Raw genomic sequence first — 13,679 nt, 5'->3', positions numbered from 1 at the left:
ACAAGGATACTAATTTGATGCTATTTCCCTTTGTCAAATCGCAATTTACATGCACATCTAATTACCATAATTCACTAATATATACAAATTTATTTACTTTAAGTTCAATTTAATTTATTTACACTAGAAATCAAGTGGCAGAGACTCTGGTCACAGGATAGCGACTTAATGTGTAAGAATAAGATCAAAAGAGGGTTTATTTTCATGTAATCTTCTCCAGCATGTCGCCAACAAGATCTTCTTTTCTCTTAGTGATGGCTTTTTCTGACTTTTGAGTGTTACTTGCTTCATCTATATCCATCTACAACAAGAAAGAAAAACAAGAACAATGGATATTTATATAACAACAACTAGACTCAACATCTCATAGGAATAAATTTTGTTACAGTGTAGGTCTCTCTCTTCGAAAGATATGGCTGGATGCACACATATTAGCCAATCTGGGTTTGGATACATACATGTATTACCAGGGATATCAGTATCATTACTATCTCATACTTGCCATAATGTAAATGTTATTGGATGATTAAACAGCAACACAAGTTTAGAGCACTAAACTTAACAATAAGTTAGTTGATTTATTGGCTTTTTGGAGTCTTTGATTGTTCAATCGTCCAACAAGGAATAAGCTGCTGGCAAGTAAAATCAGTTGACTGTATCCCTGAGAGGATATAATATTTTGACCAACAGCTCATGAAACTAACTCAATGTAGTTGTTTCATTACCCAATCATTATCTGATGAATGTATTTTAATTACAATATAATGAATGATTCTCTTTTTACCATCGTTTGTTGAGTAGCCATGCTATCTTGTGCTATGATTAAGTTTAAATGTGACGAGGAATTCTGCAGAAGCGTGACTACTCTGTTGATATGCCTGGAAATAAATGACAGACATTATTAATGATATTTAGCAATTAGTCCTCGAGCCTGAATGGGCTGTTGACTCGTAGACCATGACTCAGAGGAGTAATGGTTTTAGTCAAATCCAATTAGTGAGTCAAATTTAAAGATTGAAACAAGAGTTGCTTGTGCTTTGAAGCAACCAAGCAAGTGCACCCCAAATTCAATGGAAGCATGTTAATCTAAGACCAATCCTTTAGTAACATTGCAAAACCTTTAAAAAAATCTTTGTTAATAAAAAAACAATTAAAAAAACACCTTTATTAAATAGCATGTGCTACTCAATCAGAGGCATCATGGAGTTTTGGTTGCATGCTTGCACACTCTAACTTATCAGAGCATGCATAATATCGGAGCTATCTTATAATACATTTTATTTCCCTCAGTAAGAAGAAACTGGAACTTACTTTTGTAACTTGTCTGCAGTCTCTAGTCTTTGTCTTTTTTGTCTCTCCATCATGACTCTTAGTGTTTCTCTTGCCTTTATAATAAAAATATACACAAGGACTGTTAATATGTTAACAACAAAAGCGATAACAAACATGTCCTGTCTTATACAAATTACCTGATGTGGTCGAAGTTCATTGATTAAGTGATGCATATTGATGAAGAGCAGTCTCATATCTTCAAGCTTTGCATCACGCTAAAAGAATAAGAACCATCATTACTATTTACAGTTCATACAAAAATACACCAGAAAACTAATATATAAAAAATCAATGATATATATATAGTTTGAATTGGAAGTTTAACCAATTAAATGTACTGTACGCATACATGTATGTTTGTAAAGGTTGATAAATTGAAACACATTAGGTCTATCGTGAACACAACTGCCAGTGATCCTTATAAAGACTAAATGGATATCATATCAGGCCCCTTTACTTGACTTTATTGATGATTTTATAAGCCACCCCCCCAGAAAAAAAATTGTGCCATTCAACTCTTAATTGTGGTGAGATTTATGCAAAAACATCAAGTAGAGTGCACGCACTAAACCCGTGAAACAAATACTAACTTTTAGTACTAAATGGTGATAAATAAACAATAGAAAACAAATGATTCTGTATGAAATAGTACTAATTAGTACTAATTAATGTTCACAGATTTAGTGCTTGCACTCTACTGGAGTTTATGCCACATTTTAACTTTAATTCCTAAAAAAATCCATTCTTTCACTTTTAGAGAAAAATAACCTTATCAAAAATATTACCTTATCAAAAGTCTGTGTGATATATATTGATAATTATATGATTGTAAGTTTTACCTTTGCCGATGACGGTGTCTTTATTAAGATATCCAGCAGTTCCAGGAAGTTTATCACGATGGAATGATTAAGCTTCTTTAATTCTGTTATTCGATCTAAATAAAATAATTAGATATTTAAAATTTTCAAAACTGAGCATTAAAAATTTATAATTGAAAAAATATGTATCTATGGACCAGTCCAGATGATTTAAATTGACCTAATTCACTATGACGTCACTGCTTGTTTATGTCGGGGATAGAATCGCCAAATCCAATAGAAAATTCAACTAAATTTGCTCCTAGTGAAACAGTTTAATCTAAAATGGCCTGGTTTTCAGGTATAATATGTGTTAATATATACTAAAAAATATTCTGAGCATTTGCTGGCTATTCTACTTCTCTTCGTGGAATGATACAGGATTTACAGTAGAACAATTTTTGGTTAATTTGCGTTGATTTGACCCCATCCGACGACCATGATCCTTTGCATTTAAACAATAGATTGTTGAATATTGTTTTGATGTGATGTCATAGTGAAGTAGGGCAATTTTCTGCTTTTTCACTAGATTTTCCATGCTTCTTTGGTGTGAAAGCTGAAAAAATGGAATTTAAAGTAATGGGAATGGGATCTGGGAAAATGGAAAATGAGAAATGAAATTTTCATTTTCTTAAAGTGCACATGAACCCTTCGACAATACTTTCAGTACTGATTCTACATAAAGTAAATAGTTGAATGGTAAAATATTTCTTGATTTGAGTGATGCGTTTCTAAGTTATGAGGGTTTATACTTCCAATATGCTAATGAGTGTGACGTCTATTAAGGCTTAATCAAATATACAAAATCGAACTGGTTCATAGATACAGTATTTAAGAAGCATCATTATTTTACTCATGGTTTACATGAAAGCTATTTACAATTTTTATTTTCAAAATGGCCAGCATTTAGTATTATTAGTTACAACAAAAACACTCAAATACCTTACCTGACGTCATCATCATTAACATATTGGAAGTATAAACCTTAATAACTTAAAGACGCATCACTCAAATCAAGAAATATTTTACCAATCAACTATTTACTTTATGCAGAACCAGTACTAAATGTATTGTCAAAGGGTTCATTTGCACTTTAATAAGAAAACTGTATTTATTTTCACGTATTGTGGCAAACGTTCAGCTTTCTTCTATCATTATTTTTCTCATGGATAACGACAATAAACTCACCTAGTCTTCTGTGTTGTGGATAAAGACGAGCAATCCCTTGTGATTCCAAAGGCCGAATTATAGTATCGTCACTCTATAAACAAATTAAAGTCAACTCAAACGAAAAAACCTTAGTAAATCTAAAACAAATATAGCAAATAAGCTTGAGTTATCATGACGAGAATCTAGCAAATGCTCGAAGGAAATTAGATTTTTCAAGCATAAATACCTCGAAAGAAGCGCCAAACATAGCGTATGTCCCTTCAATAGGCGGTGGCGGTTTTGGTGCCCTGTCTTGTTCGACATTACTATCTGTATAGAGGGTATAATATTGGGTTGGAGGAAGAGGAAAAGGTGATACACCTTCGGCCGCCATCTTGGAAAATTCTATAAACCCGCTACGGCTTATGGGTAGCCTGTGGAATGACAGAGAGAACCCTGGAATCGAGCTTGAGCCCAGAGTCACCTGGTTTTTGGTCAGCGGGCTGACGCCTCAAAAAAATTAGAAAAAAACCCGCCAAGAGAAAAAAAAACAACAGCAAAGATTTACTTGAAATGACTCTCTAAAACAGGTGAAAAATCTCTGATACTCCATAATAACATAACATAACATAATGGTTTATTCACAATTCATCACCTTGTATAAAGAAAAAAGAAGAAAGAAAAGAAAAAAAAAATGAAAAATTGTGAAAGAAGGTGAAAGAGGTTATCCCTATATTCACTTAATGTTTTACTACGATTTTCTACACTCCTTTTGGAGCAGATAATGAGATTCAAAGACTTTTATCAGCTGATTGAAACCTAGTAGAACTACTATAAAAATAGAAAGGCATATGAAAAGGCGTTATAAAAAGTGGACTTGATAGACTAGGAAACCTTTGTACCTTTAGTTAAAGAGCGTAAACCCGTGGCAAATAGGCAATGTGCATCAGAGCTCACAAAGCACTTTGGGAAACTGAGTATTGCAAAAATGGAACAGGGAAATCAAAGGAACTATCAGAAAAAAAACCTGTTACTTTCTCCTCTTCTGTTGAAATACTTACATTTCCATTAAAAATGTTGAAGAAGAAGTTTCCAGATGAATTTTTAATTAGAGAAGAGGAGGTGAAAAAGCATAATTATTAGTACTCAGTTTCCCATCATGCTTTGTGCTAGAATAAGAGATTCATGCTCTTGCACATCGGCTATTTATTCAGCCCGTATGATAATACTTTCATTAAAGAGTCGAGCAGATAGGCCATCTATCACTTTCCTCCAGCCAGAGTTTATAATCATGACTTAAGCTTATTGAATTCCCCAGAAAATTATAATGGCATCGTCAACAAGTGGACCTTGTGTGAGGGTGATTATGCAGCAGTGTTTGTCTGCCAGACTTCAGGTCCAGCCACCCAGTGATCAGAAACCAGCTGAGTATGTTGAGGTCAGTGAAAATTTAAAGCTATAGCAAGATTTTTAAAAGAACTAAACCAGAAACCTGGTATTGCTGTTAATTTGTATCCCAGCTGAAATTCTAAAATCTGTAGTAAGGAGTAAATAGTCTAAAGTGTAAAATTTATGTAGCTCACTTCTTTCTTGCAGATCAAGAGAGGGGTTATACTTCATGTTGCTTTCCTGAAAGGTGCAGCACTGGATATCATACCAAAAGTGGGTAAGGTTCTTTCTTACGGATGGACCATTAGATTTTTGAGGGGGGTGGGGATTAGGCAAAAACTGAAAAAAAAAATTGAGCACAGCTTTAATAAAGAATGAAAAAAAAAAAAAATGCCAGAAGAAATTATGTCCAAACAAATTCCTGGACAGGCTGCCTAGGGGGGTAAAAAAAATTCCTGCACGAAATAAATTGCCCACCCCCCCTCCTTCTCAAAAATCTAATGGTCCATCCCTAAGACAATAAACATGATATCAGATTTGTTATTGCTTATAATCAATGTGGCTCTTTTTTTGCAGTCAAGGCAGTCTTGAATGTCAGGTTAAGTGAAACTGACTCAAACAGCAAAGTGTCTGTACTTGAACTACCTGGAGATGTACTAATAGTGCCGCAGGTAAGGATTTTTCATTCCAGGTCCTTAAAAACCCTTGTAATTGTTCAAATTTAGGCAAGTATTGAGTTGTGGGTGGCAATAGTCCCCTTCACAGTTCCCTGCGCCATCTTGAAAGGTAGCCGTGCCTTTGCATTGAAGCGAGACGAATGGTGAGCTTGCAATGATAGAGACATGTAAATAACTGTCCAAGGTGTTTAAAAAAAAGTCTCTATCATTGCAAGCTCGCCGTTCGTCTCGCTTCAATGCAAAGGCACGGCTACCTTTCAAGATGGCTCAGGGAACTGTGAAGGGGACTATTAATATCAAAGAAACCCTTGTCAATAGTAAGTGAAGGAAAACATTCTGAGTACCAGGTGATATTTGAACCTGTGAGCTTCTGTTTGCTGCAATATAGACTGGAACAATATATTTATGTCCACGTAGACCACAAATTAAAGCACTTTAATAATAATATAATAATTTATTATTTATATTGCGCCTGTTTCATTCAGATATGTTCACAAGCGCATTACAATAATTTGAATATATATCTATCTATCTATAAATAATAATAATAAGGCCAAAATGCAAAGAAACAAAAGGAAAAACAGAACATGTCTAGAAATTAAATTAGGATGAGGTTATGCAGGTTGAAGCAAAGGTTTTTTTCCATGGATATGAGCGCGGTGCTGTGTGATCAAGGCTTCTTAACTGATATCTGTATAAATTATTGTTTGCAGTTTTTATTATTTTTTCTAATTCCCTGATTTGGTTTTAATATTTTTTCAAGGCAACAATAGGTGGAAAACTAAAAGGAAAAAGTATGCAGTAAGTATAATAGAATACCTGAATAGAATTCCTGGATAAAGCTTTAGCCTTTGGTTAGTAATTTAATGCATTTACCACTCCTGGGTGGACAGCACAATGCCTAACAGGTTTTGCAACCCACTAGACCTATTTAGCTTCGCTGTTTGTTGTGCACATTTCAGACCATGTGATGTCACTCTTGGAAATTGATTTTTTCATGTGTAAATATTTTAACATGTTCGTCATAAAAGAACAATTCTCAAGGGAATGTCATGTGATCTGAAATGAGCAATTTGCATATGAAGCTAAAGAGCCAAGGTATATTGAGAAGGCAGCCAATAGATCAAATAATTTGGAATTTAGAAGTTGATTTTTGTGGAGGGAGAAAAAATCTGAGAACCCTCTGCAGAAAACCCTCGAAGCACAGTAGAGAACCAACAAACAACTCTATGCACATACAACACCAAGCCTGATAGGACTCGAACCTGGGATTTTGCATTGGTGAGAGGCAGCATGCTAGCAGTGGATGTTATCAGTGTTCCCTTAGAATAATCATAATTTTGAATGACCCTCTTTGGCAGGTATCACACAAATATTGCAAAGACTGAGGCTCTAGAACTGTACAAGGAGTTTGTTTCTTTATGCAATGTAAGTCACACATAGTACTTTTTACAAGAATAGTATAGAAGAAAAAAGACAAATGGAGAAGAGAGTGAGAGAGTGAAAAAATGAGAAATGGGAAGAAAAAGGAGAAAGAAAAAATGAATGAATTAAATGGTGAGTCAGTGAAAGAATGAGAAATGAGAAGGAAAAGGAAAGAAGAAGAACGAATGAACGCGGTGAATGAATAAATAAATGAACATAAATGAATGAATTGACACTATCATTCATTAAAACAAAATATCCTTATACCCCGTCCACACTAATGCCGGATAAATTTGAATCCGAATTTTTATTTATTCGGTTAGGCCTACCGTCCACACTAGTCCGGGCGAATCCGAAACAATTCTTCACCGAAAACGAATTTTTTTGTATACGGTCTCCAGAGTGGAACAATTTGAAAACCGGCTAGCCGTATTAGTGTGGACGGAGAACATTTCGTATACAAAATTTTTCGAATACGATGACGTTATGATTGCCATGGAATAATGGCGGGAAGGCTAAAAATTCACCGCGGGCTCAATTTCAGCTTCGATGCACATGCTCAGATGTGTAATGAAGCGTTTTTGCCGCCTCTGATCGGACTAGTGTGGGCGCGAAACATTTTATCCGTTTTCATGTGTGGACGGAAAACGTTTTTTTCGGTTTCGGCATATCCGGAATAGTGTGGACTACTAAAATCACCCATCCTATTTCTTAACAGAAAACTGTTTCAGAGGAAGCGAAGAAGGCAGATTCTGACGTTAGTCCTCAAGTAAAATGGGGTGTGTATAATAAAGTGATTTAGATGTTTCGGCAGAAAATTGCAATCCCATTGGTTAAACTCTTAATTAATCATTTATGACCGCATTTTTTTAGTGCTCAATGCTTTGAGGACTTTCTTGATAAAAACTGTCCTATGTTTCATCCTGCGGTGAAACTTAATGAGTAAACAGGTACTAATGAATTGACCAAATATAGGCAGAATATAAATCCTGTCTATGAATGACAAGACTATGCTCAATACCCTGGTGTAGGAGAAAAGTAGCGCGTTTTAGCTGTAATTTCTTCCGCTTGTGACCCCTTGTTGTGGTGCGCCTCTTTCTGCCACACCCTTTCTTATTCGACCAGCAGTCGTAATGATATAATAAACAATTTTTTATCGAGGAAAACATGTGATAAATTTGACCCTGATACTGAATGAATTACTCTGTAATGGAAGAAACGGGACCGCCGTTTGCAGTCCTCGTTCAAGCCACGTGAAGCCGTAAAGCGGTTTGGGTCTACGCCCACCTCCAAAACGATGCTCGGATGTTTTATTCAAAGAAGGATTTATCATAATATACTTACATTGGCCATTTTTCTTTTCCCATAGGTACTTATGGGAATCGACAGGTCCTTAGTAGCTGTACTAATGGTCCCTATACACATGTATTGGACTTCTAAGCTTCAGGGTTTCTCTTGGAGTCTGTACAAGGTCCTTGTTGAGGTGTGTAAAAATAACGATTTAAAACTCGAACTTCGTTGTTTTTAGCTTCACGGTGGGGAAAGTGCAGTTAGATTGAACGAAATTCGCTCAGAGTTAAGCTAAGAACAACCAAAACAGCGCTGTAGAAGTTTCAGTGGATTTTATTAAAATTCAATGAACGAAAATGAAGATTTATGAAGTCCCATATATTGTATAGTAAAACAGTACAATGTATACGCTTGGGCTACTTGTGGCGCTACCTGTGTACAAGCGTCCATGCCATAAGAACGGCTGCAGTATAATACTTAGTAGAGAAAGTGTAGCAGTGGAAGATATACTGTATAAGAAATGTTTTTGAGTGTATCCATTTCAGAAATACAGTGAATGTATGACAACGGAAATATTTCTAAAGCATTCGCTCGAACACAAGACAACGCTCTAAAGGACACTATCTTGCTTTCACTCTTGGAAGGCCTAAATACAATGACGACGTCACCTATGCTTTTGATAATATAGTATCGAGCGCAAAGCATTCTGGGATAGGCTTCGCTTCTCCTCTGTAACGACTGCAAAAGAGACTAAAGTAGTTAGTGTCAGAGCTCCTCGGTCACGTTCCTCTTCCAGTGAAAAAAAAAGGTCTGGTGGCGCAACTCAGGTAACGACATTCTATCGCAATGAGTCAGTTTAGAGTACGTTCGATAATGGCTTCTGAAAGGGATATTATAACTTACATAGAAACATTATCAGTGAAAGAAAAGTGGAGGCCATGCTCGAATGAAGTAGAAACGTATTTTAAGTTGGATCCCACGGGCTTATTTATTGGTGAATTGAATGGCAAACCAATTGGCTGTGTCTTCGTCTTAAAGTACGACGAAACCTACTGTCTATTTTCCTCTTTTATCATCGAGAAAGAGTACCGTGGCAAAGGCTTTGGATTGGAGATGTACAAAACTGCTCTAAAGAGTGTTGTACCTTCTCAAAATGTAGCAGCGTACGCCGTGGATGAGATGCTCAACAAGTACGTAGAAAAGTTTAGTTTCCAACCTCAATGGTTGGCGCATATTCTAGACCTTCATCTGCCTTCTGCTTTACAAGTTCTTAGCCACCTTCCATCAAGCCGTCTCTACTTTGCCAAGACCCTTGATGAAGTCGATCTTCGAGCTTTGTATGACTACGACACAGAAGTTTTTGGATACCCACGTGAAGCATTCTTGCAAAAGTTCCTCCGTTTACAAGGAAGTCACGCACGCGTTGCTGTTGATACAGACGACAATATAGTCGGGTACACAGCTGCAAGAGTAGCAATCGACAAAAACGAAGGCTATTATCTTGGGCCACTATATGCCGAATCCTCGGAAATCGCCAAACTTTTACTGAAAGCTATCTTTGAAGAGATGCTCGAGAAAGGATCGTCTTCGTCTCCATCGGTTTTGTTGAGTTGTCCAGTAGGTAGAAATGCAGAGGCAAAGAAGCTCATGGAATTATTTGAAAGTAAACTTGCCATGCAAATGACATTCATAACTACCAAAGGGATTCCAAAAGGACGCTTTGACAGCTGGTATGCCGTGAGTGCATATTTCGGTTGATAGAACTTAGACATTGCATATCCAAGTAGGCATTGCTAATTGACATTTACATTTATTTTGTATGTAATTATGATAAAAGAAAGATCTTTTAATTTTGTTTATAAAATAATTGGGATACTACGCGCGCTATGATTGGTCGAAAACCATGTTTGATGAGAGTATCAAAACACGCTATCGTCATCCTTAATCTATCGCGCGCGCTCATTGGTCAGTTTGAATAAGACGGCACGTAGGGAGAATTTACTTAGACTTTGCTTTTTTTCGATCTTTTCGCGCGTTTGTTATTTTATAAAACAAATCAAAAACAGTTTTCTGTGTTTGATACTCTGATCAAAACACTTGGGATGTTGGGAGAACACTCGAGAAGCTGGAAACCACTCCGCTACGCGTCGTGGTTTCCTACGCTCCTCTCGTGTTCTCCCAACATCCCGCGTGTTTTGATCAGAGTATCAAACACGGAAAACTGTTTTTGATCTGTTAACTCAGTCAGTTTAGTCTGAACCATGTAAACCATCTATAAAAGTATGATCATGTAGTGGAAGGTCTTGTAACGAGAATAAGACATTAATAATAATCAAAGGTTCTTTTAATATAATAATCTTTTTTTTAATGACAAATTATGACAAATACGTTTATGAGTGTGATGTCATTATAGGAATTTGAGTTTATTTGTCATCATTTGTAAATTGAAACACTTGTTATTATGAGAGAGAAAAAATTTGCAATAAACTTTCTATAAACCCTGAGTAAGACAATGATGTTTTATACAGGATATTTTACTGCCCTAGAAAAGTTTTGTATATTTAAATAATCATGCCTATATTGACATCCCACTCATTAACATATTGGAAATATAAACCTTGATATCTTCAAGATGCATCACTCAAATCATATGATTTGTTTTTACCATTCCACTATTCACTTATGTAGAATCAATATTGAAATTATTGAGTTAGGTGGTACGGGCACTTTAAACTTGCGTGACTGACTGACCAGACGGTCGATGAGCATATGGAGACAAGTACCTTACACATGGTAATGTAAATTTCTTGACCTTGGGTATGGTCTAACGATTAGTCGGCCACTATTGTTTTCGAGTTAGTCCAACCTTGTTTCCAGGGCCTTCTCTTCTCGTTTATTTTCAAGATGGCGGCGCTCGAAGGGAAGACCGGCCAGACTCTGAAGGTAGTAGTCTCTCCACAGGTAGCCCAAGCTAGGTTCCTGTGGTGTCGTAAGAAAATGTATGGCGATGCTTAAAAACCTCAATAAAATCTTTAAAATGTGAAATAAAGTAAAGAAATCTTAGCTGACCTTTAAAAAAATAGTCTGTCTTGCGCCCTGTGTACTTAGATTTTTGATTTAATCAGTTTTACGTTTTTTCCCTCAACCGTGGCCGAAAACTGTTTTAGAGGAAGTAAAGAAGGCAGATTCTGACGTTAGTCCTCAAGTAGAATGGGGTGTGTATAATAAAGTGATTTAGATGCTTCGGCAGAAAATTGCAATCCCATTGGTTAAACTCTTAACTAATCATTTATGACCACATCCTTTTAGTGCTCAAAGCTTGGAGGTCTTGATAAAAACTGTCCTATGTTTCATCCTGCGGTGAAACTTAATGAGTAAACAGGTACTAATGAATTGACCAAATATAGGCAGAATATCAATCCTGTCTATGAATGACAAGACTAAGCTCAATACCCTGGTGTAGGAGAAAAGTAGCACGTTTTAGCTATAATTCCTTCCCCTTGTGACCCCTTGTGGTCGCGGAAAACCATCCACGGTGGGTGCGCCTGGACAGAATCGACCCACGCGCAACTTGATACAATTATCACATAAAGAATCGTCATAGCTGTTACAGCCGTGCATGTGTAAACGAAGATAACTGCTAGCTAAAGAAAGATAATAATAATAATAATAATAATAATAATAACAATGTGTTTTGGAGAAGATGCAGAAAGCCATCATCTCTTACTCGCTCCATATAGCACGAACATTTAAAGCAACTGTTATATAAGCTTGGACTTTTTTTTAAATAATCTTAGGATACTGTTACAGATTTATAGAATATAGAGGGAGTTTTTCTGTTGCTAGAAATTTATTGTAACTGATTGTATGTATATATATATATATTTTTTTTTCTGAACCATTTTAAATACAATGATTTTATAGGGACACCTATTTAAATTTATTGTAGTTAGTTTCCTTTTAGACTGTATAGGTTACGCTGTGCACCCTATACAGGTCATAGATTTTTTGCATCTATACGTTTTAGTACTGCACATAATAATAATAATAATAATAATAATAATATTAACATTTCTTGTTTATCTCTGTGCTAAGCGCTTTACAATCAATAAATCATAATTTTAAAAAATCACTGCTATAAGTACATGAAAACAGGTTATAAAAGCTAGCTAATAAATAAATTTAAATAAAATTTAAATTTAAATAGGTATAAAATTAAATATAATATATATATATATATATAACTATCCATCTTAGGATATATAATATTTTAAATATTATAGGCTTCCTTAAAGAGATGTTTCTTTAATTTAGACTTAAAAGTATTGTAGTTGGAAATAGATCTAATTTCCATAGGCAGGTCATTTCATAATTTAGAAGCCATTATTGAGAAAGCTCTTAATCCATACGTCTTAAGATTACAGTTCTGTATCTTAAACTTTTATCTATCAGAGGACGAACGAAGCTAATTTTGATGCGCATGATATTGTGTTACTTTTAAGATCAATCATATAGGTTTTTCGTGGACAATGCAAGTATTTTTATCTGCTTGCTTTCTCATCTGTGGATAAACTGTTTCCATGAGAACCGAAACAAATATCCGTCACGAGAATAGGTCATACAAAGCTTAGTAAGCTTGAATGGAACATCCTAAACCAACACCGGATAAAGTTTAGACAATATATCCTCTGTATCCAAATAATCTTGTGGGGCTTATTGAGCCAGATGACCGTGCGGGCGGGACGAGGAGATGGGATGGGCAAACAGGTTTTTCTCGCGTACTCTTTCTACCACACCCTTTCTTATTCGAGCAGCAGTCGTAATGATATAATACCTATAATACACATTTTTTCATCGAGGGAAACGTGACTAATTTGACCCTGATACTGAATGAATTACTCTGTAATGGAAGAAACGGGACCGCCATTTGTAATCGTCGTTCGAGCCACGTGAAGCCGTAAAGCGGTTTGGGTCCACGCCCACCTCCAAAACTATGCTCGGATATTTTATTCAAAGAAGGATTTATCATAATATGCTTACATTGGCCATTTTTCTTTTCCCATAGGTACTTATGGGAATCGACAGGTCCTTTGTAGCTGTACTAATGGTCCCTATACACAAGGTCCTTCCAGGATGTTGAAAGCCCTTGTGGAAGCTATTTGCACCTTATGGGACAGCACAGAATAAAATAAGAGTGAGTGGAACTCTCTATAAACCTTCTGGAATAAATGCCTTTTTAGACTTTAGAGAGCGCTTGTAAGCTTCAGTATAGTACTTAATTTTTTGTGTTTTATCCCTGACATGTCCTGAAGCAGGCAATAACGATATGGCTCTTAATACGTCATGGGAGTTAAGTCACACAAGTCATTTTGTTCATTGTCACACGACGGAATCAAAGAGATTCTTGGTTGTTTGAAATTCCCGTCAAATAAACCTTTATTTTCGAGTCAAATGCATGTTTGTAAATAGTCGGGCAAGCGGAATTTAAATACAAGAGCACATGCTACCCTGTTCTTGCAGAGTTTTTTTTTTTTTTTTCCTGCCCTCCGCTTACAAGTCG

The 13,679-nt window shown here is 35.9% G+C and overlaps 2 protein-coding genes across 2 annotated transcripts; one reads left to right on the top strand and one right to left on the bottom strand.

The window, feature by feature from the left end:
- Positions 1 to 70: 70 nt before the first annotated feature.
- Positions 71 to 3,755, bottom strand: LOC116291147 (mediator of RNA polymerase II transcription subunit 7). The gene is made up of 7 exons (XM_031698270.2): positions 3,586 to 3,755; positions 3,378 to 3,450; positions 2,172 to 2,266; positions 1,470 to 1,547; positions 1,312 to 1,385; positions 785 to 878; positions 71 to 301 (listed from the first exon to the last, which is right to left on the bottom strand). The coding sequence occupies exons 1-7, from the start codon at positions 3,730 to 3,732 to the stop codon at positions 203 to 205; spliced, it is 660 nt and encodes a 219-aa protein (XP_031554130.1). The 5' UTR covers positions 3,733 to 3,755; the 3' UTR covers positions 71 to 202.
- Positions 3,756 to 3,824: 69 nt separating this feature from the next.
- On the top strand, positions 3,825 to 13,631 carry LOC116291148 (D-aminoacyl-tRNA deacylase 2). The gene is made up of 9 exons (XM_031698271.2): positions 3,825 to 3,928; positions 4,657 to 4,776; positions 4,935 to 5,004; positions 5,304 to 5,398; positions 6,168 to 6,205; positions 6,766 to 6,832; positions 7,548 to 7,608; positions 8,199 to 8,312; positions 13,185 to 13,631. The coding sequence occupies exons 2-8, from the start codon at positions 4,666 to 4,668 to the stop codon at positions 8,267 to 8,269; spliced, it is 513 nt and encodes a 170-aa protein (XP_031554131.1). The 5' UTR covers positions 3,825 to 3,928; positions 4,657 to 4,665; the 3' UTR covers positions 8,270 to 8,312; positions 13,185 to 13,631.
- Positions 13,632 to 13,679: the final 48 nt, after the last annotated feature.

Source organism: Actinia tenebrosa, unplaced genomic scaffold (genome assembly GCF_029948245.1).
Source record: "Actinia tenebrosa isolate PJP-AT-01 unplaced genomic scaffold, QUT_ActTen_1.0 PGA_scaffold17__23_contigs__length_9995812, whole genome shotgun sequence".
Classification (NCBI taxonomy): Eukaryota; Metazoa; Cnidaria; class Anthozoa; order Actiniaria; family Actiniidae; genus Actinia; species Actinia tenebrosa.
Note: the sequence above shows the minus strand (reverse complement) of the source record. Positions and strands in the feature narration are given on the sequence as shown.

Coding starts and splice junctions, on each gene's coding strand:
- LOC116291147 (XM_031698270.2), bottom strand. CDS start 3,732: ATGGCGGCCGAAGGTGTATCACCTTTTCCTCTTCCTCCAACCCAATAT. Junction 3,451..3,585: donor TGTTTGGCGCTTCTTTCGAG/GTATTTATGCTT, acceptor ATTTGTTTATAG/AGTGACGATACTATAATTCG. Junction 1,548..2,171: donor AGACACCGTCATCGGCAAAG/GTAAAACTTACA, acceptor TTATTCTTTTAG/CGTGATGCAAAGCTTGAAGA.
- LOC116291148 (XM_031698271.2), top strand. CDS start 4,666: ATGGCATCGTCAACAAGTGGACCTTGTGTGAGGGTGATTATGCAGCAG. Junction 5,399..6,167: donor ATGTACTAATAGTGCCGCAG/GTAAGGATTTTT, acceptor TATTTTTTCAAG/GCAACAATAGGTGGAAAACT. Junction 7,609..8,198: donor TAGTCCTCAAGTAAAATGGG/GTGTGTATAATA, acceptor CTTTTCCCATAG/GTACTTATGGGAATCGACAG.